The sequence below is a fragment of the Protopterus annectens genome, chromosome 9.part0, assembly GCF_019279795.1.
Source record: "Protopterus annectens isolate FY-2018-M chromosome 9.part0, PAN1.0, whole genome shotgun sequence".
NCBI classification, from domain to species: domain Eukaryota; kingdom Metazoa; phylum Chordata; order Ceratodontiformes; family Protopteridae; genus Protopterus; species Protopterus annectens.
Window position 1 is genome coordinate 308902176 of NC_056743.1, and position 24953 is coordinate 308927128.

The 24953-nt window shown below is 45.2% G+C and overlaps 1 protein-coding gene across 1 annotated transcript in view; it reads right to left on the reverse strand.

The window, feature by feature from the left end:
* Nucleotides 1–24953, reverse strand: part of LOC122810517 (inner centromere protein-like) — a 1067288-nt gene that overhangs the window by 754364 nt on the left and 287971 nt on the right. The window contains exon 6 of the mRNA XM_044082099.1: nt 11902–12043. Within this exon, the coding sequence (XP_043938034.1) occupies nt 11902–12043 (142 nt within the window). The remainder of the gene's footprint in view (nt 1–11901; nt 12044–24953) is intronic.

Sequence of the window (24953 nt, forward strand, 5' to 3'; positions counted from 1 at the left end):
GCTACTTAAAGCCTTCCACACACTTTTTGATCGTGCATATATCCCATGTGCCTCTGATACAAGAGGTTTGGGAAGTCACTCAGTGGAAGTTCTAGCTTTGCTGGAGTTTTCATTTTGTTTTTACTGATACTCAGAACTTCAAACAGCTCCTAATAGAATATTTCTTCAAATCACCGGTCATGCTCATGCACTTACCCTGGCTAAGCTAATTCCTACCCTGCTCTTCTGTCTCCTCTTACTCTCCACACACTTTGCTCTTAGCCTAAGAAACGACTAAATTTTCAGATGCATTATCTTTCATCACAAAAAACTATGACTTGAGATGTTGATATGTATGCAAGTTTTATCTCTTACAATTGTGTACATTCTGACTTTTTCTTATCTAGCCTATATAGTACTATTGCATTATGTTTAACATGTGTAACCTTACTTACTGTACCATGTTTAACACTATTCTTTAACAACTGTAATTGTAACTTCACTTCGGAGCGTTCCTCCCCGGGTCTCCAGTGAAAATGGGCTACTTGCCCAGTCAAGACACTAGCCGGTTATCAAATGTAAATAAAATATACAAACTTTTCATTTGATAGAATACAGCTTTCGAGTGGAAGGTTTATGAGATGACCAAATGCGAACAGGGAAAGAGACCTTCGGTTGTCTGGCTACTACTGGACCTCAAGATACCAAGCTGTCAGCTTGAGATTGTGAATGTCGGAATGGACCATACCTGCTGGGTGGGACAGATGATCTGGAATTGGATCTAGTACACAAGGTTGTTTGATGACATGAGGTTAAAGGAAGGTGAACCAGATCGGTAGAGGCAAAAGGGGGGCTACAAGGATGACTTTGCTCATCAACCCAATTGCTTTCTGAAGAAATTTGGGAATCAAAGGTATTGGTGGAAAGGCATAAAGGAGACCAGGGGGAAAAATGTGGAGAAAAGCATCCCTTGCATCTTCCTCACGGGGGTGATTGGAGAAAAATAGTTTCTGCATTTGTTGTTCATGGGAGAGGCAACTAAAAAGCAGCAAGGCTGGCGCCATGACCAAAAAATTCTCTTGGACACACCCTGATTAAGGGACCACTCATGACGCACAAGAATGGAACTGCTTAATCTGTCTGCAATCACACTGTACTTGCTCGGAATGTGCATTGCTATAAGAAAGCAGTTTGATGAAATTGCCCATTGCCACACTCTTAAGGGCTCCTTGACAGAGCAGATAAGACCTGGTTCCTTCTTGTTTGTTGATTTACCAGACTACTGACTTCTTTGTTCGAATCCCAATCGTTCCAGAGGGGAGAGCATCCTGAAAGGCTTGCGGTGCTAAGAGCACTGCCCTCATCTGTAGAACACGGATGTGTAATGAGGCCTATCTCTAGACCACTGACGTGTAATGAGGCCTCTACTGGGGACCATGTGTCTTGGACTGTCTTTCCACTGCAATGCCTCCCTATCTTACCAAGGAGGCACCCATGGTCATTATGGCCTTGGGCTGAGGGGGAGATAACGGCAGTCCTCGCAGAATTTGTTCTGAACGAGTTCATCATGTTAAATCTTTCTTGCAAATGTTGGTGACAAACTGGTGTGGACATAGACTAGGTAAGTATCTACCACTGTGCCATGAGTAACCACTGAAGAATTTGCATATGGTGACTCGTCAGGGGTACAAAACTTACTAATGCTGCCATGGAGCCCAACATTTGGAGGATTAGTCTCGCTAACACTTTGTTCTTGCCGATTATGCTCACAACGTGTGTCTGAATTGGCTGTAGTGTCTGTGGAGGAAGGCAGGCTATGTTGGTCTGAGAGTTTAAAAATAGCACCTATGAATTCTGGGACTTGGGCTGGCTCTAGGTGAAATTTTTTGTAGATGGCAATTATTTCCAGGGAGAAGCATGTTTGAAGAACCTTTTGTGTGGCTTCTATGACTTGATGCCTGGTCATGGTAGTGAGGAGCCAGTCATCTAGGTATAGAAACGCTTTGAATCGGTGCATTCTCAGGTGAGCTGCACTTGAACACCTTGGGGCTGTGGTGAGACCAAAGGGCAGTACTCTGAATTGGTAGTTACCAGCTCTCAGCTGGAAGCGCAAGAATCCCCTGGATAGCCTTTGCATTTTTATGTGATAATACGCATCCTTGATATCTATGGAGCACATCCAGTCATCCTTTTCCCGGAACGGAAAAATGGACTGAACTGTGACTATCCAGAATTTGGTCTGACAAACTGATTTGTTCAGTTTGCTGAGACCTAGATGCAGTCTCCAGTCCCCTGTCTTTTTGAGCACTAAAAAGAACCTAGAGTAAATTCTGGATCCTACATGATCTGGAGGGACCCTCTTGGATGACTGACTTCTAGCAGCTTTTGTATTTCTAGTACTACTTGATCCCTTTTATAGGTCTATATTGCATGATCTAAGTTTCAAAACTTTGATACCGGATATGATAGACACCATATGATCAAAGTCTTGAAACTTTGAAAATGTAATAAAAACACAGCAACCTACACAAACCATTTATACGCTCTAAACAGGGGGGGGGGGGGGGCAAACCTCCCTGCACCCCCCACTACTTCAATATACCTACTTCCAGATCGCACTACAGTGCAGAAAAGGGAAATATTCCCTTTCCGCCGTTATACAGAGATCTCCATTAAAGGATTCAAAGTTTCAAGACTTCGATCATATGGTGTCGACTATATCAGATTCAAAATTTTGAAACGTCAATCTTCTGATATAGACCCCCCCCTCTTTATTCAGTGGAACATCCTGGATTTATTTTTTGTTACAAGAGGATAGGGTTAGTGAGAAAGGAATAATATAACCTCTGGATATAATTCTTGCACCCATTTGTCTGATGCCATCTGTAGCCACGTTCTCTGGTGCAGGGAAAAGCAACCCCCGACTACCTCCGGAGGACACACTGGACTCCTTCCAGGACCGCTGGAAAGGTTTACCAAAGAACGTCTATCATTGGAGCTCTCCCCCCTCTGCCCTTGGAGGAGGTATCACTACTTGTGTCGGGAAAGGACCCTTGGGACTTTTTGAACCACATTTTTCCACCAGTGTGCTAGCTCCCTGAAAAGGTCCTCTGAAGAGTGGAAACACACACCCACTGCAGAAAGAGTCTTTCCTTTACACACCAGTGAGTGCGTCTTTGGGCCCAAGGTTAAACAAGGACGCGCCATCAAAGGGAGCAATGCTGTAGAATTAAAGGGTACCACAATGCCACACAAATGCATCCAGTTGTCTCTCCTTAAGGTTATGCCTGAATCAATAGCTTTAGTCTTTGCTTCAGCTGCATTAGAAATGAGCCTCATGGACGACTTGGAAATGGAGATCAGAGTGGCCAACTAAGAAGTTATCCAGTCCCAGACCTTATCAGAAACCGCTGATGAGAGGGTATCCGAATGTTTCTTAATCAGATCCCTCTGCAACTTTGAAAAATGTGCCAGGTAATTCAAAGATGTAGGAAAAGGTCAGTGAAGTATACACTTGCTTCCCTATCCTATCAATCATCCCAGACTCTCTATTAGGAGAGATGGAGAGGAACCTCCTTCTGCCAGTTCCTTTTTGTTGGCTGCTGCTATGACCATGACCTTCTACTGGTAAACCTTTAGTCTAGTAGGGTTTGTTCGAGGGTGCAGTTATGATCCTGTCTGGTCTCCGAGGTACTGACTCAATAGAATCAGGGGCCTTCCATGCCTGCTGAGAGATCAATTCAGTGAGTTAATCAGCAGGCGGAGTCACCAAAAGCCTGCAGGCACGGATTCTGCAGACATAGGATTGTTGGACTGCTGACCACCTCCGTTTCAAGATTTCCAGGATGTCTCCAAATGTGACATCAGGAGGTGATCATGGAGATCCTTCGCCTTCCTTGAAATCTGTGTCCTTAGTGTAAGATTCTTCAGGGTAATCAGTGCATTTCCTCTTGCACTTTCTCTTCAGATGAACCCCTCCTCCATGGGATGTTCTGGTGCGGTATTAGAAGAGGAAGTTCCCAAATGTGAGTGTTTCTGCGACCTTGACACCCGCTATCCAGCTAGATGGAATGGATGAGACTCTGGTGCCAGGACTAACTTGGAAGACTGGTCCGAAAAGGGTTGAGCAGACTGTTGTCTTGGAATAGACAAGGCCCTCTCCATTGTCTCAAAGTCGATCCACCTACGACAGGAATGGGTATGGGCCCGTAAAAGCAGAACTCGGCACTGCAGTCTCCCCCCTGATCAGAGCAGATGCCTCTCGAGGCAGAAGGGACAACTATGAAAAAATATGGATCAACAGACTTCTTGGAACAGACAGGACAGGTACTGCTCCAGGAGGTCTCCAGTTTTGAGCAAGTTTAAAACTCAGGATCTAGCAAAGTAGAAACTAAACTTGCGGCAAAAGGAGCCAAAGGAGACAGGAAATCCCAAGAAAAATGCAAAATAGCTTAAGATGACAGGAAGGGAAGTGCATCAATGTTGCCAATGAAACAAGTAGCAAACAAGATATTGGAAAAGATGGTGATGCAGTGTGTCCTATGAATAAAAGGACAGGAGCTGAAGCCTATGAAAGTTATCAGTTAAAAGACAAAAAGCTAGCATTTCTGTCCTCATGAATGAGGAGGAGATCAGGACCAGATATCCTCAGTGATGTAAGCATAAAATGTGGGAAAATGTTCAAACAGTGTTTCTAAGGACAGACTTAAATATGAGAAGCAGACAAAAAGCTGTTAAATGCTAGGGTTAGATGTGTACTCCAAATCGCAAATGTGTCCTTGCAATGGCAGGAGGAACAGCTTCCTAAATGCAGTAGCTACAATTTTCTCAAAATTGTACAAAGCAAAAACATCAGAAAAGGAAATCTAAACATTACTCACTGTGAAAGGCATTCAAAATCTAAATCAGCAGATACTGACATTCATCCTGGAAAATCTGAGGGAGATTCTTCACTGCAGTGTTAGGCTGTCTTCTGTTCTGTTTCTATATTTTATCTTCGCTAATTTTGCATCTCAACTTTCATGCAGCCAGACTCCTGAAGTGTACTCAGACAAATGACACTGATTCATTACTAAAAAAGGCTTTTAGCCGAAACCGGTCTGTTGACTAATTTGACTTTCATTTAAGTCATTTTTCCTCATGTGTGCTGGCCTCATTTGTATCCTGGAAGAGCTGTCATTTTATTTTTACATCAACAAACCCAGACCCTCCAATGGAGCTGGAAGACTCTGGTGGAAAGTCATTTTATGCCCCATATTAACTAGAACAAGAAATTATGTACTCACCATAACATTCGATGTATGTAGTCCATCTTGCCTTACATTCTTACCCGTGGCTCCGACTCAGCCATACTCTAGCTCGAAGTCTTCAATTGGCTCGTGGCTAAGAGGTATCCCATCATGCAACAGGTCTATTCCCCAGATCTTGTTTGCTGCAAGCTCACACACGTACACACAGAGAAGAACAACTCCTCCAACAGAAAGGACTACTGACACCTAGAGACTATACCTCCAGGTCCTCCAGGAGGGGGAAGGAGGGAGGGTTAGTAAGAATGTAAGGTGAGATGGACTACATACATCGAACGTTATGGTGAGTATATAACTTCTTGATGTTATGTGGTCCAATCTCACCTTCATTCTTACCTGTGGGACAGCATCCCTAGCACCTTGATCTTGGGTGGCTCAGTGAAAAATACTCTTGAGCACTGCAGAACCAATGGAAGACCTGCCTATAGAGACCAGATCTAATTTGTAGTGACCAATAAAGGTATGAGGCAAAGCCCATGTTGCTGCAGCACAAATATCGTCCATAGACATCCTAGCCTGAAACACAGTTAAGGTAGCCACAGATAGTGTAGAATGAGCCTTCACTTTAAAAAGTAATTCTTTGCCAGCGGAAGCATAAATAAATGAGATGCAATCGGAGATCCAGCGAGACGAGGTTACCTTACAAACAGGAATCCCAAGTCTAGTGTCTGAAATGAGAAAAACATTTGATCCGATTTCCTGAAATCTTTTGTCCTATGTAAACAGAAACATCTAGCTGATGAAACTTAAATTCCGCCTTTTGGAGAATTCAGAAAAAAAACACAGGCAACTCAATGGATTGGTTGATATCGACAACCGAGGCAACATTTGGAACAAAAAAAGCGTTGGTTCTTAAGGAGACCCTACTTTGTGAAACACCAAATAAGGTGGCCTAATCGATAATGACTGGAGTTCAGAGACCCACCTAGCTGAAGTTATGGCTGCCAAGAATACTGTCTTCCATGACAACAATTTAATGTTACACGTAGCTGCGGGCTCAAAGGGAGTTGAGGTGAGCTTCTGTAGTACAAAACTGAGGTCCCATGGTATCACTGGACCAAAGACTGGAGGTCGGAGTAACAATGTCCCTTCTCAGAAAAACCCTACAAAGCCTATGAGCCATAAAGTTGGGCTCATTAGCAATGTGAAAGGTAGAAATCACTGCCAATTGTACTTTAATGGTTGCTGCAGTTGAACCCTGACTTAACAGATGTGAAAGAAATTCCAATATTGCCGAAACAGGCGCTGTACAAGGATCAATATGTCTCTCACAGGCCCAAATAGAAAATCTCTTCCACTTACTGGAATAAATCTTCCTGGTAGAAGTCTTGTGGGAAGATTACAGAATATGGACCACTTCCGGGGAAAAATCATGAAGCCTGACTAAGGACGGAACTGGAGCAGCCAAGCTGTCAACTTGAGGGTCTGGATGGAGGGATGAAACTGTCCTGACATGAGTCAGCAGATCTGGAGCTGGGTCCAGAATCCAGGGCTTGTCCATTAGATAGGGTTGAAGGAAGGGAAACCAAATCTGACTAGGCCAGTGTGGGGCAATGAGGATCATTTTGCTTCTCAAAGACTGTGCTTTCTGAATGACCTTTGATATCAGAGGTAACAGTGGAAAGGCGTAGAGAAGACCGGAGGAAAAATTGCGAGCCAGAGCGTCCTTGGGTGTCTCCCCCCTCCAGGGGGATAAGGGTGAAGTAGCTGCTGCATTTGGCATTGAGGGGGCTGGCAAATAGATCGCAGCATGGCGGACCCATCTGTGGAATATCTCTTCCGCAACATAACTGTTCAGGAGCCACTCGTGAGGCATTAAGATAGCTATGCTCAGCCTGTTGGCAATCACGTTGGACTTCACCGGTATATGCGTTGCAACTAGAAAGCGTTGGGAAGACACTGCCCACTGCCAAACTCGCAGTGCCACTCTGCAAAGGGGGTATGATTTGGTTCCTCCCTGTTTGTTCAGGTACCATACCACTGACATGTTGTCTGAGTGGATTGCAATTGTCCCTAGAGGGAGAAAGCTCTGAAGTGCTTGCAAAACTAATAGCACTCCTCTCATCTCCCAGACATTGATATGCAAATGGGTCTCGTGATCCTGCCACGTGCCTTGAACAGTCCTGCCAAGATAATGCCCCCCCACCCGATCTGGAAGGCATCCGTGGTCACTGTGGCACCTTGAGAAGATGAGACAAAAGGCTTGCCCACGTTGAGATTGCTGGCCTGAAGCCATCAGCGCAGATCCCGCTTGCACGTGTCCGCAATCAGAATAGAATGGGAGAGTGGAAGATGCTGTAGTGACCATTGGGTGAAAAGCAGCCACTGAATAACCCTCATGTGTAGTCTGGCAAGGGGAACTAGCATGATCGTGGCAGCCATGGTCCCTAACAACTTGAGGACCAATTTTGCCTTGACCTTCCTCAATGGTAGTAAGGCATAGACCTGCTGTTGTAGAGTTTGAATTCTCTCCTCTGGTAAGGCGGCCCTCGTGAGCACCGTATCCAGCTCGGTCCCGATAAAAGTGACACGTTGTGAGGGCAACAGGGCACATTTTGCCCAATTTAGAGTAAAACCTATAAATGCCCTAGGGCAGATAGCCTAGTTTGAACCTATGAACCTAACATTTGGCACAGTGTAATGGTGGCATCCCTGGTCTGTCACAGTAGATGCCTGGAGGTGGCAGAAAGGAGCCAGTCGTCCAGGTACGGAAACACTTGGAATCTCTGACGTCTCAAGTGAGCCGCTACCACTGCCATGCATTTGGTGAACATCCTGGGGGCTGTGGTGAGACCAAAGGGCAGAGCGCAAAACTGAAAATGACTGGCTCCCAGCCAGAAGAGTAGATGACTTCTCTATGCCCTGTCCATTTTGATATGGTAGTAAGCATCTTTGAGGTCGATGGAGCACAGCCACACATCTTTCCCTAACAGGGGGAGTATTGACTGTAAGGTGACCATGCAGAATTTGGACTTTTGTACATGAAGGTTCAATTGGCTGAGATCCAAGATGGGTCTCAGGTCCCCTGTTCTTTTCGGCACTAAAAGGAATCTGGAGTAAGTCCCTAATCCTAATTGGTCTGTCAGGACAGGCTGGATGGCTCCCTTTGAACGCAACCTTTTTATTTCTAAAGTTGTGGAATCCCTGTGACTGACTGGGTGGAATGTCTGGGATTCTCTTGGCTGGCGGGGGAGGAGAAGAGAAGGGAATACGATAACCTTTGGAAATTATCTTTAATACCCACTTGTCTTGGGCGACGGTCTTACCAGGCTTCTGGGTGTAAAGAAATACGACCCCCGACCGGCTCCAGAGATGCACAGTCGGACCTCCCTTCAGGAGCGCTGGTAGGGAGGACCATGAAAGGAATCACAGTCCCCCTGGTTACGCAGGCCTCCTCTGCCTCTAGGGCAGTGTCTACCTGACTTTCCACCCCCTACCCTGCCTCCGGAGGGGGAATCACGTTGTGCGCCCAGAAAAAACCTCTGCGACTTTCTGAACCACATTTTCCCACCCTTCTGGCCCTTGGGGTAAGGTCTATAAGGCGTGGAAAAACTGACTCCAATGGCAGACAGGGTTTTTCCTTTTTGTTCGCACCTAGTGAGAGTGTCCTTCACCTTGGTTCCGAACGATGATGAACCATCAAAGGGGGCGTTGGTGAAGGTAGACTTGAAGGCCTCCGCGAAAATGCACATGCGCATCCAGGAGTGTCTCCTAAGAGAGACTTCGGAACCCACTGCCCTACTCGCTCTGTCGGCTGCGTAGGAGATTAGCCTCATGGAAGAGTTGGTACGGGAATTTAGGGTAGACATCTGTGCATTGACCTTCTATACCACGGCATCAGAAATGATACCCTGTAGAGAATCTCCTAGCTCTTTTAGGAGATCTCTCTGGAGCCTTGTAAAATGCGTCAACTAGTTCAGGCAGCTGAGGTAAAAACACGCTTCCCATACTTGTCTATAGCCAGGGACTCCTTGTTAGGCGGATGGACGGTAGACGAAGTTTCAGCAAGTTCCTTCTTGGTAGCGGCTGACACCACCATGGCATCTACTGGGACGCTTTTAGTTAGATATTTCTTGTCAGAGGGGGCGGACAAAATCTTATTGGGTCTCCTACGGACCGGTTCCACAGTGTCAGGAGTTTCCCACACCTTTCGACAGACAAAATCTAGTAGCTCATCAAAAGGGGGAGAAACCCAAGAGGCAGAGGGTTCAGACCCGAAAGCCTTCAGGAACACAGACTCCTCATCAGAAGGGGATTTGGAGGGCCAGCTGCCTCTCTGCTTCAAGATCTCCAGGATATCGGAAAAAGAGATATCTTCAGAAGACGACTTGGGGGACCCCTCTGACTCCTCAAGGTCGGTGTATGACGGGAGAGACTCATCTGGGGAGTCAAGGTGTTTCCTCTTACACAATCTCTTTCTGGCGGGCTCTTCAGGCAAAAACTCTGGGGGGACGTCAGAAAGTTAGGGACCACTCATGGAGGTATCCTGAGGCTTAGGGTCTCCTCTGCCCATGGATAGAGCATGATCCGAAATGGACACCGGTGCTGGAGGGGGCAGAGTATCGGTGCCGTAGGAAGCAGCTGACGACCTGGCAAGCACGCTCCTCATAACCTCGAAGGCTGCCCCCCCCCCCCGGCTCCGAAGGCCGACTAACTGTAGAGGAAACAGTAGTAGCCCTAGACACCGAGGAGATGAGGAGTAAAGCAGATGTCGGGTCCAAGCTCATTCGAGCCAAAGCACCGACAGGAAGACTTGGAACCAATGAAGATCTATCCAATCCCTCCCCCTCGGGTCCGACCGGAGAACCGTGGACCCTTGACACCATGGACGGAGCCGACTGGATCGGAGCAGAAGTCGGAACTGAGAGGTCAGGAGAGGCTACCGAAACCAACCTAACGGCAGCAGATGGAACCGACAACTCTGGCTCCAAAGGCCAAGAAAGGCTTGGAGGAGGAACAACAAAGGATGAAGAGGCCATAGGCTCCGGAGCTGACTGGGTCGGAACTGAAATCAATTTGGCCAACACCGATGACTGAAGCAGTTTCTTCACCACCCTATCAACGTCCTCATCGGAAAAGGTCCTGGAAGACCTGGAGGATAATGCTGGAGATCTGGATCTCCCTACAGAAGGGGACTTGCATGAAGGAGAAACCTGTCAAATAACTGGAGACCAGCTCCGAAGCAAAATATCCGAGACCGGCTACGAAAGGATGGAAGCAGATACGGACTTAATCAAGACACTACCTTCTGTCAGCACAGAGGGCAATGAAACCGATGAAGGAGAAGCTCTTCTAGCAACTTTCTCCGGCGGCTCTGAAGAAACAGACTGAGCCGGAGAGCGCTTCTTATAAGTTTTTGTCCTTTTTAGTTGGAGAGGATAATGCACTGGAAGACTTAGCCAAGTCTTGCTCAGAGTGTTTAAGCAGTCCTTTCAACATGAGCTTGTTCTTCCTCTACTGTAACACATGGGAACTGAAGGAATGACAAAACAAGCAGGACTCGGAGGTGAATAGCCCCCAAGCAGTACACGCACACAGAGTGCCCATCAGTCAAAGACATTTTATTGTTGCATTCAACACACTTTTTAAAGCCTGAAGGCCTGTGTTCCTTAGAATCTTTGGACATGCTGAAAGGAACAAAGTAATACGTACACACACTACACCCAACTAACCCCGCACGAGAAACAGAGCCTCTAACTAAAATGACCTAGAAACCGGCGGGAAAAACAACAGGGAGGACTAGGTCCTCTAACTTAAACGTGCCTAGCCCAGGGAAACAAAGGCAGGATAGCACCACTAGCCAGACACAACACTAAACGCTAACAGAATGGAGCACCAAACCAAATACCACACAGAAACAATGGAGAGGACTAGGTCCTCTAACTAAAATGGGCCTAGCCCGTGGGGAAAGGAACCGAACGGGATGCCAAAACGGCCAACGACAAGGCCACAAAAACAGCAAGAGAAACAAAGGCAAACACCACTACCACACACACAGAGCTATGAAAATAGCCTTTTTTGAGCAACAAGTCAACAGTTTATAAAAAGTTTATAAATAGCATACTCAGCCACGTCCAAAAGCGAGACCACGTTTGAGCGTAACGAGCGGCAAATGAGATCTGGGGAATAGACTTGTTGCATGATGGGAAATCTCTTAGCCACGAGCCAATTGAAGACTTCGAGCTAGAGTATGGCAGAGTCAGAGCCGAGGTTCGGCTCCAAACCCACGATAAGAATGAAGGCGAGATTGGACTACATAACATCAAAAATTCATTTCAAAAGTGTGATGTTATTAACATACTGACTGTCATCTCTGCATTTAAACAGCTACACAACCTGTAGCAGAATACCTTCTAGTCAGATCAGTTATCAAAATTCACCCCAGAAAATAAACGGACATGTACTTTTTTAATGCACATCCTTGCAGCAAGCAAAAATGTCAAATCTACAAGATGAAAGGTGTTTCGGTACTTTTTAAAAAGAAAATAAAATTATACAGAAAGCTACCACCTAAAATTTTTGTCAGCCAAAAATGTGATGTTGAACATAGCATTTTTGGAGCATTGCTCAAAATTTTGACAAGACACTCAAAAGTCAAACAAAGAAATAAAAATACCTTTATTTGGAGAATTTTGTTTAGTTATATGATCTGGACTTCCTTTACTTGAATTTATCCCCTCACGTTCTGCAGCTGGAATACTATCAGCTATCTTAGAAGCACTGTGATGGCGTAGTGAATGACGAGGGCTTTTGGAAACCTAATTCAAACATTCACAACACACATTAGAAAAACAAAATACTGCAATCCAATAATGATGCACAAAATATATAAATTAATGAAATAAAACAAAATAAAATGGCAGGGCTTTCCAAAGTGAAAAAAAAAAATCTTATCACAATTTTTCCAGATGAGACAAATGTGAATATAAACCATTAACAGCTGACCTTCAGAAAGCCCTCTCTGTAAATGTCAGTAAATACATTTGTGGGAGTACAAACCCTATTAACAGCAGGACTCCAAAGAACATCTATGTGAATGGGAATCATGTCAATGCAAACAGCAGTCCCTGTCCTGACTTTTGGCGGCCCAAGTAACATTTCAGTGCAGCTTTGTACCAGTTCTGCCATCAGTCTTACCATAACAGTAGGTGACCTAACAGATCAATGTTGAAATAGCCCAAGCTATATGTATCCTGCCCAGGATCAGACCAGCTAGTTTCCAAAGGTTTAGGGCACCTTCCACACACCCTAACTGAAATAGGTCAAGGAGAGCTGTATATGGTTAGGACAAAGTATCAGAGCTTGCCTGCCTCAGAAAGTACAGTTGTGTACACTTACCATAAATGTAGATGTTAAAGTGTCTTCACAGTTGCAGTCATGACTGTAGGGTTCTCCCCTGCCGGCAGGCAGTCCTCAGTCGGCTAGAATCCCAAAGTCTGGGTCCGGCGTCGGCTGTTCAGCCATGCTCCCTGACGTCAGAGCGCCAGGAGTACAAAGCTGACAGCCGACGCCATGTTCTCTAGTTTTTCTTGCCCCAGATGTCAGAAGTTCCAAAATAAGTAAGGTCCCATACCCTTTGCAAATACACCTCAGAAGAAGGGTGAAAAAAGGAACCACACAAAAGAAAAATAAGAGGGGACAGGAGGGAGGGAAACCCAGACTGCAACAGTGAAGACACTCGAACATCTACATTTATGGTAAGTGTACACAACTGTACTATGTTCATCGTGTTTCACTGTTGCAGTCATGACTGTAGGGTAGAATCCCAAAGCAGAAAGAAAGGGAGGTGGTCATAAAGTAGAGGGGGCGGCTATAAGACCCTGCAAGACTGCAGAAGCAAAGCCTGCCCTAGACTTAGAGTAGAGAGGTAGATTGTAGTGCTTGGAAAAAGTATGCACTGAACTCCAAGTTGCAGCTTCCAAAATGTCCTTGGTAGGAACTCCCCTGAGGAAGGCAGCTGAAGTGGCAGCAGCTCTGGTAGAGTGAGTCCTTATACTCCCTTGGATTTGCTTTCCATGGTGTGAAAAGCAAAATCTGATTCCATGACCAATCCATTTAGAAATGGTCTGTTTTGAAAGGACTTTACTTTGGGAACTTGAAGCATAAGAAACAAACAATTGCTCTGATTTTCTGATGTCCTTGGTTCTGTCCAGGTAAAAACGTAGTTGTCTGTGTACATCCAAGGAATGTAAGATAGTTACCCCTTTATTTTGAGGAGTGGGGAAAAAAGTTGGCAAGTGAATAGTTTGATTTAAAGCCACTTTGGAAACCACCTTAGGCATGAAAGTAGGATTAGTCCTTAAAGACACCCTGTCTTGATGAAAAATAATATAAGGTTCCACAGCCATAAGAGCTTGCAACTCTGAAACCCTCCGAGCAGAGGTCAGAGCTAACAGGATGGCTGTCTTCCAAGATAAAAACTTGATGTCAGATGTGGCAGCAGGCTCAAAAGGAGGTAAGGTGAGCTTTTCCGCAACATAGTTGACATCCCAAGCAGGAATGGGAGGAGATCTAGGAGGCCTTAAGTTCTTAGCTCCTCTGAGAAATTCTCATGAGCTGGTGGGAAAAGATAGGAGGGTCTGTATTATAATGAGCAGAAATAGCAGAGGCATGTATCTTTATGAAAGAGAAAGAGAGACCCTTATGTAAGAGGTCTGTCAGGTAAAGTAAAATCTGAGGAATGTTAGGAATAAGAGGATCAGAATCCTGAGCCTGCATCCAGGAACAAAATCTTTTCCATTTTCCTGCATAAGATTTTCTAGTGCTAGGACGTCTGGCTTCTAAAATGACATCCATAACCTACTTGGGTAGGAGAGAATGAATCAAAGACCCTGGATTAACCAGGCCGCCAGGCTGAGAGTTTTGACATGGGAGTGTAAAATCTGACCCTGGTGTTGGGACAGAAGGTTCGGAGTCTGTGGTAAAACCCAGGGGGGCTCCAGACAAAGGTTTTTCAGTGTTGGGTACCAAAACTGTCGAGGCCAATTTGGGGCCAGCAAGATTATCATCTTGGGCTTGTCCTGCTTGATCTTTAATAATACCCGTGGAAGAAGAGGAAAAGGCGGAAAGGCATAACCAGAGAGGTTTCTCCAACTGAATGATAGTGCATCCACTTTCCAAGCTTGATCGTGGAAAGTCCTGGTGCAAAAAATCTGTAGTTGATGATTGAGATGGGATGCAAAGAGGTCTATATGTGAGGACATCCCCAGACTGCTGTAATCATCTTGAATATTTCGGTGTCCAGCATCCATTCGTGTGGATCTGAAAGGTTTCTGCTCAGACTGTCTGCCAGGAAGTTTTGCTTCCCTGGTAGAAACTGTGCTTGAAGGTTCAGATTGCAAGCTAGAGCTGTGTTCCAAAGATCCATGGCTAGTCTGCAAAGGGGATAGGAATGAGATCCCTCTTGCTTGTTTATGTACTACATAACTGTGGTGTTGTCTGTCCGTATCAGTAGTTGTCCTGGTTGTAGAAGATTCCTGAAGGCCAATAGAGCTTTCTGAATGGCTAACATTTCCTTTAAATTGATATGCAGGTGCTTCTGATCCTTTGTCCAAAGGCCCTGCAGACAGTTGCCCTGAAAATGGGCTCCCCATGCATAATCTGAGGCGTCCGTGGTTAGTATCTAAGTGGCAGGAGGCAGACAGAAGGGTTTTCCTTTGTTTAGAGTACATGCCTTGGAACACCAAAGGAATTCCTTTTGAAGACGAGGCAGGACGGAGATCAGTATGTCTAAACTGTGGCAATGCTGAGACCATACACTTTTAAGGTACCACTATTTTCCTCATATGTAGTCTTGCATATGGTACGAGAAGGATGCAGGAGGCCATGTAACCCAGAGCCTGCAGGAATCTCCTTGCAGATAGCTGAGTTGAAGTTGCCAAGGTTTTGAAAGTTGAAGCCAGCTGTAATTGTTTTTCGTATGTTAGAAATGCCATCTGGGTTGTTGTGCTTAGAGAAGCGCCCAGAAAAATTATCTGTTGTGAGGGTGTCAAATTTGACTTTTTTATGTTTACAGTGAATCCCAGGAACTTGAGAAGATTCTGAACAAACTCTAGATGCTGGAGTAAGACATCCTTGCTGTCTGCCTGAATAAGACAGTCGTCCAGATAAGGGTAAATTTGAATTCCCTTGAGTCTGCAATAAGCTACTACTGGAGCCAGGCATTTGGTGAAGACCCTGGGCGCAGTAGACAATCCAAAGGTCAGCGCAGAGAATTGATAGTGCCTCGATCCGGCCTTGAACCCGAGGTATTTTCTGCGTTCCTGTCTGATGGGAATGTGTAAATATGCCTCCTTTAAATCCAAAGTTACCATCCATGCATTTTTGGTCAGCATTGGTAGTAGCTGCTGTAGAGTAAGCATCTTGAATTTTGGTATCTCTAGAAAAGTGTTGAAGACTGACAGATCCAGAATGGGTCTCAATGAATTTTGTTTGCTTCTTGGGGACTAGAAAGAGCCTTGAGTAAAAATCTTGTCCCATCTCTGAAAGTGGAACTAGTTCTATGGCTTTCATAGCCAAGAGAGCTTCCACCTGGTTTAAGGCCTCTGACCATTGATGTTTTGGAAGATCTGGCCATCCGCTTGGCCTTGGTAAGGTATGAAAATGGAATTTGTAACCTCTTGAAACCACATCCAGAACCCACTTGTCTTGGGTTATACAAGTCCAATTTAGGTGAAAAAGAGAATGTTTTCCTCCGAGAGGGGCTTCCAGGCAAGAAGTTCCTGCAGCCCAACAGAGGGAGTCACTGAGTCTGTTTTCTATGAGCTTGCGACCTGTCTTCTCCTCCCCTAGGGGTGGAAGCAGTCCACTGTCTTGGTCTATAAGAGGCTTGCGTTTCAGGCCTACCTTGGGGGCGTCTGTATCTACCCCTCTGAGGCCTGTCTGAATTGGGAAAGGACCAATTTTTTGTAGGCGAATTCCTGCTAAATCTGGGTGGCTGTACTTGTAAGAAATCTTTAACTGTTTGCATGGACTTTGCCTTGTCCTCCATCTTTTTAATCACCTCTTCAGCTTTAGATCCAAACAAAACATTATGCTGAACAGGAGCATCCAATAATTTAGCTTTAACTTGATCTGGCAGATTTTGTTCCTTTAACCATGCATGCCTTCTAATTACTGTGCCAGAGGCAGCAGCCCTACAAGAAGCCTCCAAGGCATCAAATCCACAGTGTAAACCATGCTTCCCAACTTGTTCAGTGGCATGCATTAAGTCATGTAGTTCCTTATCTGCACAGGCGGAAATGGAAGTTAGCTTTTGCTTTAAAACAGACAGGAGAAACTGCTGGTATTTCAGCATATGAAACTGACAGTTTAAAGCCCTAATAGATAAAGTAGCAGAAGTGTACACTTTTTTGCCCCATCTTTCTAAAGATCTGGAATCCTTCTCAGTGGGAATGGGGTTTTTAGCAGAAGCGGCCTTAACGCCCTTAGGACCCTGAGAAATGGTTTCAGGGTCAGCTGTAGGGTTCTTGTATAAATACTGGTGGGAATCAGGAACCCTATAGTATCTGTCTGGCTTAACAGGAGCTGGAGGAAAAGAGTCAGGAGTTAAGTTAGCCTCTGAAAAAGCATCATCCACAATATCCAAAATAGGAGGAATACCCAGGGGTCTATGTTGGGGAAGAAGAAAATCCCTTGGTCTTTTCTTAGATTCCGAATACTCCTGTCCTTCTCAGTGGAAATGTTCCCTCATTTCATGCAAAGTTTCCCCAAAAGAGAAATCCTCAGGGGGAGAAGCTGAAGGAATGGATTCCTCAGCATTAGAATCCTCATAAGGAGGGAAAGAATATTTCTGGTCAGAAGAAGAAACAGAAGCCTGATCAGAGGAGTCATAATAAACTTCCTGCCTTGGCCTTTTATCTGGAGGAGGATGTGAACCCCTAATCATAGTAAGCAAGTCCTCCGCCATCTTAAGTAACTGTTTCTGAGACTTGGGAGCCGTATCAGAAGAGGCCTGGGCTGCAGTCTTTGATTTGGAAGGAGTCTTTGCCTTTATAAGAAGCTAAGTAGGTCTGAAAACCCCTTCGGAAGCCGGTACCTGCACAGCGGCTCCGGACCCATCCGAAGGAGCATTGTCCGAAGGTCCTGCAACAGAAATATTCAAAGGCCTAGTTGGCTCCTCGTGGGAGTCCGTTTCGGTTATTGGTTCCGAAATGACCGACGACAGGGGCTGCAAAAGCGCCTCACTGACGACGGCCGAACCTGAAGCTGGCTCTGCTTGCGCGATATCGTCTGATTTAGACCTCAGAGGCCTGTCTTTGTCCTTGCGTCGTTTGTGAACTCCGGTAGCCGGAACCGTATTCGACGACATTTTGTAATTAAAACGCCTACCGAAGTAATGAAAAGCAAAATTGTACCTTCGTTTAATAGTACGTTGATTGAATCTAGCACAAAACAGACAACTAGCTACGTCGTGGTCAGGGCCTAAGCAAGGAATACAGTAAGAATGAAAATCCTTATGAGGTATTTGCTTCCCACATGAAATACAATTATTAACTTTCTGACATCGGACTGGAGCAAGAAAAAAGTTTCCCCAACGGGGTACTTAGCTTTCAGTAGAAGAAAGTCTTCAGACTGAAGTTTGTTTAGAAAAAATTGTCAGGAGTTGGCAGACCGGCACTTGCGAACTGCTATCACCGCACGGCAAGAAAGACTGGAGAACATGGCGTCGGCTGTCAGCTTTGTACTCCTGGCGCTCTGACGTCAGGGAGCATGGCTGAACAGCCAACGCCGGACCCAGACTTTGGGATTCTGGCCGACCGAGAACTGCCTGCCGGCAGGGGAGAACCCTACAGTCATGACTGCAACAGTGAAACACAATGAACATCAAGGGAGGTTAGAGCTCTGCTAGATACGCATGACTCTGCAAATGAAAAGAACAAAAACAACACACATGCCCTGGCATGAAAATAAACAAAAAAGGGAGGAGGAAGGGGAAAGTTTTTACTGCAGCAATGTGATCTATATGAACATCTACTGTTACGGGAAGTTTACTTACAAAGCTGCACTATGTTTTTATTATTAGATCACTGTTGCTATAGCCTAAGGTATACGAGACAAATATCAGAGCTTAGAAGAAAGGAGGATCAGAGTACAGGAGCCCTTGGGTAATATTCCTGGCAAAGACTGCTCTGGACCTACAAAGAATCCAGCTTTTAATGCTTGGTATGTACAGAAGACCAAGTTGCTGTCTTTAGAATATTTCCAGAGTCCAACCCTTTCGAAAAAGCCAGCAAAGTAACCAAATGTCCTTATCGAGTGAGCCCCGACTTTGCCTGCGACTGTCTTGTTATGGTATGAACAAAATAAAGCAATAGCATTAGACAGACTTTACCAGAAAGGCTCATCCAGACTCTGCTACACTTTGCTGTGAAGGAAAGGTTAGTTTGCTGTTATTTTTTGTATTTCTGTATTGCCTTTCTATATTTTGAATACTGTAGTTTGTTTTCTTTACCTTGTGTTTTGCTTGCATTCTGTTTTAACAGCATATTAAAACTTCAAAAGAGACCACAGCTCTCTCTGTTCTGAGTCAGGCAGAATTTTTTCCCTCCCTCCCTTTCTCCCACCCATTTAAGTTGTCTTGTTAAATACCACTGTCTTTCTAGTTGCCCGCCTCTTATGTTAATCTGACCATATATCTCATTTCTCTCTACTTTCACTGGCTTATGTGAGTAATCACAAAACCATCACTTTTGAAATCCCACCCCTTCAATTATTTAAATGTATTGGCCATCCTACAGTATTTCATAGTACCAAAATACAAAAGTGACCACCCCTTTCAGTCAATCTTGCTGTTTTAAAATTAGTAACTCTCCACTAAACCTTAACTTTTTAAACAGGTAAAACTCAAGTTACCTACTTTCACATCTAACTTCTCTAGTGCACACTGCAGAGTGCATTCTTTTCAATCTTACCTTTAAGCATCCCTGTGACTAGCACTTTCTCTAATACCTGCTGGAAAGCACTAGGAAGCCTTAAACTCATACAAACACTGCACTCTCCTTGTTAACAAGGAGAAATTAATAGTAGGCACTAAACAGCCTATAATTGCAAAGTACCTTGCTAAGGAAACAGCTCCTATACTTTACAAAGAAAAAAAAAAAAAAAAAAGCCCCAAACAAGGCATGTCCTAGGGTCAACTTCCAGTGATTTCTCCTGTCCACCTAGTGAATCTGGGCATACTGGGGCAATGCAGCAATTGCCTCATGTACACAGACAACCCTCTCCTCCTACCACCCAACACTACAACCTGTGAGAGATGCACTTATATAGCCAAAATGGAAGCAAAGCTCTCTCCACCCAAGATTGTGCTAAACAGTCAAGAGGAGAAGGTTAACACCCACACTACACCTCAAGCAACACATAGCCCTTCTAAACCCGCACCACCAACACCCACATATAGCAACACTAAATCCACATATACAGAGGCCCTTAACTGTAACCTGCCCAAGCAACAAAGACCTCTGAAGCTGAAACGCAAACAAACACCAATCACAACCAATGTGTCACATAGTTCACAACACCAGTGTGCCACCCAGCAACAGCCCCTAAGGCAAGACAATGTACCTAACACTTCAGTCATAGGTGACTTTATAGTCCGGCACACTGATGTCCCTCTCACCAGGTTGAATAAGAAGAAAGTTACAGTCAGCTGCCTGTCGGGTGCCAGGATCCACCACATAACGCATGCACTCAAGTCACTCCACAACAAGTACAAATATGACTCTGTCATTGTCCATGTTGGAGTGAATGACTTGAGACGTACCTCCCTGGACTACATGAAGAGAGACATGGAAGCGCTCTCGGATCATGTGGCCCAGGCAGGTATGACCCTAGCCCTGAGTAACATCCTGCCTTCACCCAGAATGATACCACAATATAAGGATAAAATGATTGACTTCAACAATTGGCTAAGCTTATGGTGTCATTCAAAGGGGATCCAGTATCTGTCTGCCTGGGATGACATGATTGACAGACCACGATGCTTTGCCAGAGATGGTCTGCACCTGTCGCCCCTGGGATTCAGGTTACTGGCTAAGGTTCTTGCCACCCCTATAGTGCCTTTTTTAGGCAAACTTCAAAGGACAAAACCACCACCATAACAGGTACAAGCATGCAAAATCTGAAGGTAATGCTACTCAATGCTAGAAGTCTAAACCTCAAAATGCACTCTCTCGAGGCACTCCTAAAAATGGAGAACATCGATATCTGTGCAGTAACTGAGACCTGGTTCAAGGCTCCAGAGAGCACCCCTGCAATACCAGGCTACAACTCTTACCACACTTTTGGCCACCAAACCAGGACCAAACACTAAAGGTGGAGGAGTGTCAATATTCACCAAGGATATTCACACCACCAGGCTAGTTGGCCAACACAATGTGTCTGAAATTCTCCAAGTGCAACTAACACTAGGTAAGGCTGCAATCCAAATTGTAGCTTGCTACAGATCCCCACCATACCCCAAGATTCTCACTACACCTTTCTAAACATACTGGAAAATATTAAGATAGAACCAAACACCCTAATACTGGGTGATTTTAACTACCCTGCCATTAACTGGGAAAACTACTCATGTCCCAACACCTGTGTAGCGGTTCTTGGAATTCATAAATTCCAATGCCCTGGATCAACTAATCCATAGTCCCACCAGGGGCTCCAATATCCTAGACCTGGTCATTACCAACATGGGAAATCAATGCTCCATACCTATGGTCACCCCTCGTTAGTCAGGTCTGACCATAAGCTAATCACCCTTAACATCCACATCCCACCCCCACCCCCCAGTAAAGAAACCACCATAAAAAACTTCTCTAAAGCCAACTTCATGCTTCTCAAGTCAGAAGTGACAAACTTCATGACACCCATGCAGACAGGAACTGAAAGTTCAACTGCTGAATCCTACACTATGACACTGTACGAGCACATCCACTCATGCATGAATCGTGCCATCCCAAATAGAACCAAAATGCTCTCATCCAAAAAAAGGAAGCCAATCTGGTGGTCCCCTGCCATAAACAAACTTTACAACAAAAGGAAGAAACTTTTGCAGAAAAGAGGAAAATCCCAGGATGCAAAAAATTCCCTTACTAGCCTCAGTAAGAAACTGAGATGCCTCATAAAATCCTCCAAAGCTAGTTACGAAAATAAAATTGCCAAAGATTCCAAAGACAACCACAAAGCATTCTATAATTATGTCAAGAATCTAAATGGCAATGCTCAGATCTGCTCTGAGCTAAAACAGAATGGCATTAAATATACTGATCCGAAGGATATTGCCAATATCCTGGCAGATCGATTCAGTGCCAACTTCACCCCACTCTCACCCCCTAAATGGCCCATCTCAATACCGGAAGATTGCCAAATTCCAGTAATAACGCCAGACAGGTACAAAACGCACTCTCTAATGCCAAGAATACAGCATCCATGGGACCAGATGACATCCCGGGCTGTGTACTACATGAACTACAATATGAACTGGCACCTCACCTAAGTGTTATGTTTAATCATAGCCTCACCTCAGGTTTCGTGCCCACTGAGTGGCAGAGCTATAGTTATCCCAATCCACAAGGGGATCCACCTTGGATCCCGGAAACTACCGTCCCATCAGTCTGACAAGCCTTATCTGCAAGGCCATGGAGCGTATTATCATGGAACTTATAAACAAAGACATTGGCAACCTTCAAACACTGGACCCCACCCAGTTTGGGTTTGTGAAGGGCCGATCTTGTCTCCTGAACCTGATTGACTTCTTTGAATCAGTCTCCAGAGCCACGGACAAGGGTAAGGTGGTCCACACAGCCTATCTAGACCTTGCCAAGGCCTTTGACACCATCCCCCACTCTGGAATCATAGATAAACTTACTAAGTTGGGCATTAATCCCTATGTCACCCAATGGGTTGCTAAATGGCTTACTGATAGAACCCACACTGTAAAAGTAGCCAACTCCAAATCCAGCTCCAGACAAGTGACAAGTGGAGTACCTCAGGGTTCAGTCCTGGGGCCACTCTTGTTTGGCATCTACTTCTCTGAAGTACAGGTCAACACTAAGGGACTCTGGCTAACAAAGTTTGCAGATGACTGCAAACTGGGAGCCATTATTGAATCCCCAAATGATGTGGATACTCTACAAAAGGGCCTTACAGAAACAGATGCTTGGTGCCAGAGCCATGGGCTCAAGCTCAATGCCAAGAAATATATTGTTATCCCCTTTGGGAAAAAAACATGTATCCATGAATTACCATATAGGTGGCAGTACACTAAACACAGAAAGTGTGATAAGAGACTTAGGGACACAGGTGGACAGTGGTCTCACCTTCGATAACCACATCGCCACAACAGTCAGGAAATCCTTCTATGTGGCACACCTCATCATGAAGGGCTTTTCATCCAGAAAAAAGGAGGTCATTGTCCCACTGTACTCATCCCTCATTAGACCCATTATACAATACAATGCCCCATTTGGTATGTACCTCTCAAGACATCTGCAACAACTGGAAAGGCCTCAGAAATACCTCACTAAAAGAATCACAGGCCTAAAGCAGATGCCCTATGCTGACCACCTTAAAACTACAGCTATACTCTGTCACATATCGTCTACTCAGAGGCGATCTCTGCTTAACATACAAGGCCATGTCAAACCCAGAGCTGTTGGACATGCTACACTTAAAGAAATCCCAATCCCTCAGAGCTACACACTCCAGGGATCTAAACCTTGTTATCACAATAAACAAAACATGTTGGAGGGATAGGTTCCTGACCCAGAGACTCCCCAGACTCTGGAATAGATTGCCCATACATGTCAAGCAGAGTGCCTCTTTGGACCTCTTCAAGAGGAACCTTGACGATTGGATGGGAGAAAGGGAATTCACCCCAGGGATCACGTCAGTCGCCCTGCTAGACAGGGGTCCAGGAAAGTAAATAATGTGGGAAGAAATATTCAGGGAATTGTTATGGCTAGGCTTGTATAGGCCCTAGGGCTGATAGCCTAGTACTAACCTATGAACAACCATTTAGAAACTGTCCATTTTAGGTTCATAGTTGTGTACTAGGCTAATGGCCCTGGAGCCTTTACAAGCCTAGCCCATAGGATTACCCTGGAATTGTGCCACCCAACCTTAGTTCCTAGTGTCTCTGTTGAGTAGAGCCAGTGGAGTGATCCCTGGGGTGAATTTTCTATTTCCCATCCACTCATCAAGATTCCTCTTGAAGAGGGCCCAGTGAGGTGCTCTGCTTGACATGCATGGGAAGTCTATTCCATAACATGGGCAGTCTCTGGGTTATGAACCTGTCCCTCCAGCATGCTCTCTTGATTGTAGTAATAAGGTTGAGGCCTCTGTAGCATGCAGGGTGGAGGGACTGGGATTTCTTTAGATATAGCATTTCTAACAGAACTGGGTCAGACATGGCTTTGTAAGTCAAGCAGAGATCGCCTCTAAGTAGGTGATATGAGACCGAGAATAGCTGGAGTTTTTTTTTCGAGTCTGTCCATATAGGCCAAGTGTTTAAGGCCTAGGATCCTCTTTGTGAGGTACTTTTGTGGCCTCTCCAGTTGTCGCAGGTGTCTAGTAAGGTACATGCCAAATGGGGCATTATACTCTATGACTGGCCTAATGAGGGAAGAGTAGAGGGAGACCGTGACCTCTTTCTTCCTGGATGCAAAACCCTTAATAATGAGATGTGCTACATAGGACTTTCTGAACACAGTTGCAATGTGGTGGTCAAAAGAGGTTGCTGTCACCCTGTGTTCCTAGATCTCTTAACGCCTTCTTTGTTCAATGAACTACCATCAATGTGGTATTTCAAGGGAACCGGGTTTTTCCCAAGGTGAATGACGACATTTTTTGGCATTGAGCTTCAGTCACATTGAGGCCTTTCTGTAGGATGTCAACATCACTTGAGGAGTTAATAACAGCTCCCAACTTTCAACTGTCTGCAAACTTTGTCAACCAGAGTCCCTTCGTGTTGGCCTGGAATTCAGAGAAGTAGATTCCAAACAGGAGAGGACCCAGGACCGAACCCTATAGGACTCCATTCTTGACTGGTCGACAGTCTGATTTGGAGTCAGCCACTTTCACACTGTGGGTTCTGTGAGCCAGTTTGCAACCCACCTAGTGATATGGGGTTGATGCCTAGCTTAGTGAGTTTTTCTATGATTCCTGAGTGGGGAATGGTATCAAAGGCCTTGGCCAGATCAAGGTAGGCTGTATGAACCACCTTGCCTTCATCCACAGCTCTGGTGACCGACTCAAAGAAGTCAATTAAGTTGAGCAGGCTTGATCTACACTTCAAAAAACCAAACTGTGTAGGATCCTGAGTTTGGAGATTCCTTATATCCTTGTTTATTAGGTCCATGATGATGCATTCCATAGCTTTGCATATCAGACTAGTCAGGTTAATGGGGCAATAGTCCCGGGGTCTATAGTCGCTCCTCCCTTGTGGAGAGGGATGACTATTGTAGCAGTGCACCATTCGGTAGGGGCAAAGCCTGAGGTGAGGCTGTGATTGAACAGGGCACACACAGGTGAGGTGCCAATTCACTCTGTAGTTCATGTAGAACACAGCCGGGGATACTGTCAAGTCCCATAGAAGCTGTATTCTTGGCCTTGGACAGTGCTGTTTTAACCTGTGCAGCAGTAATACTGGGTGCCTGGCAACCTACTGGCATTGTG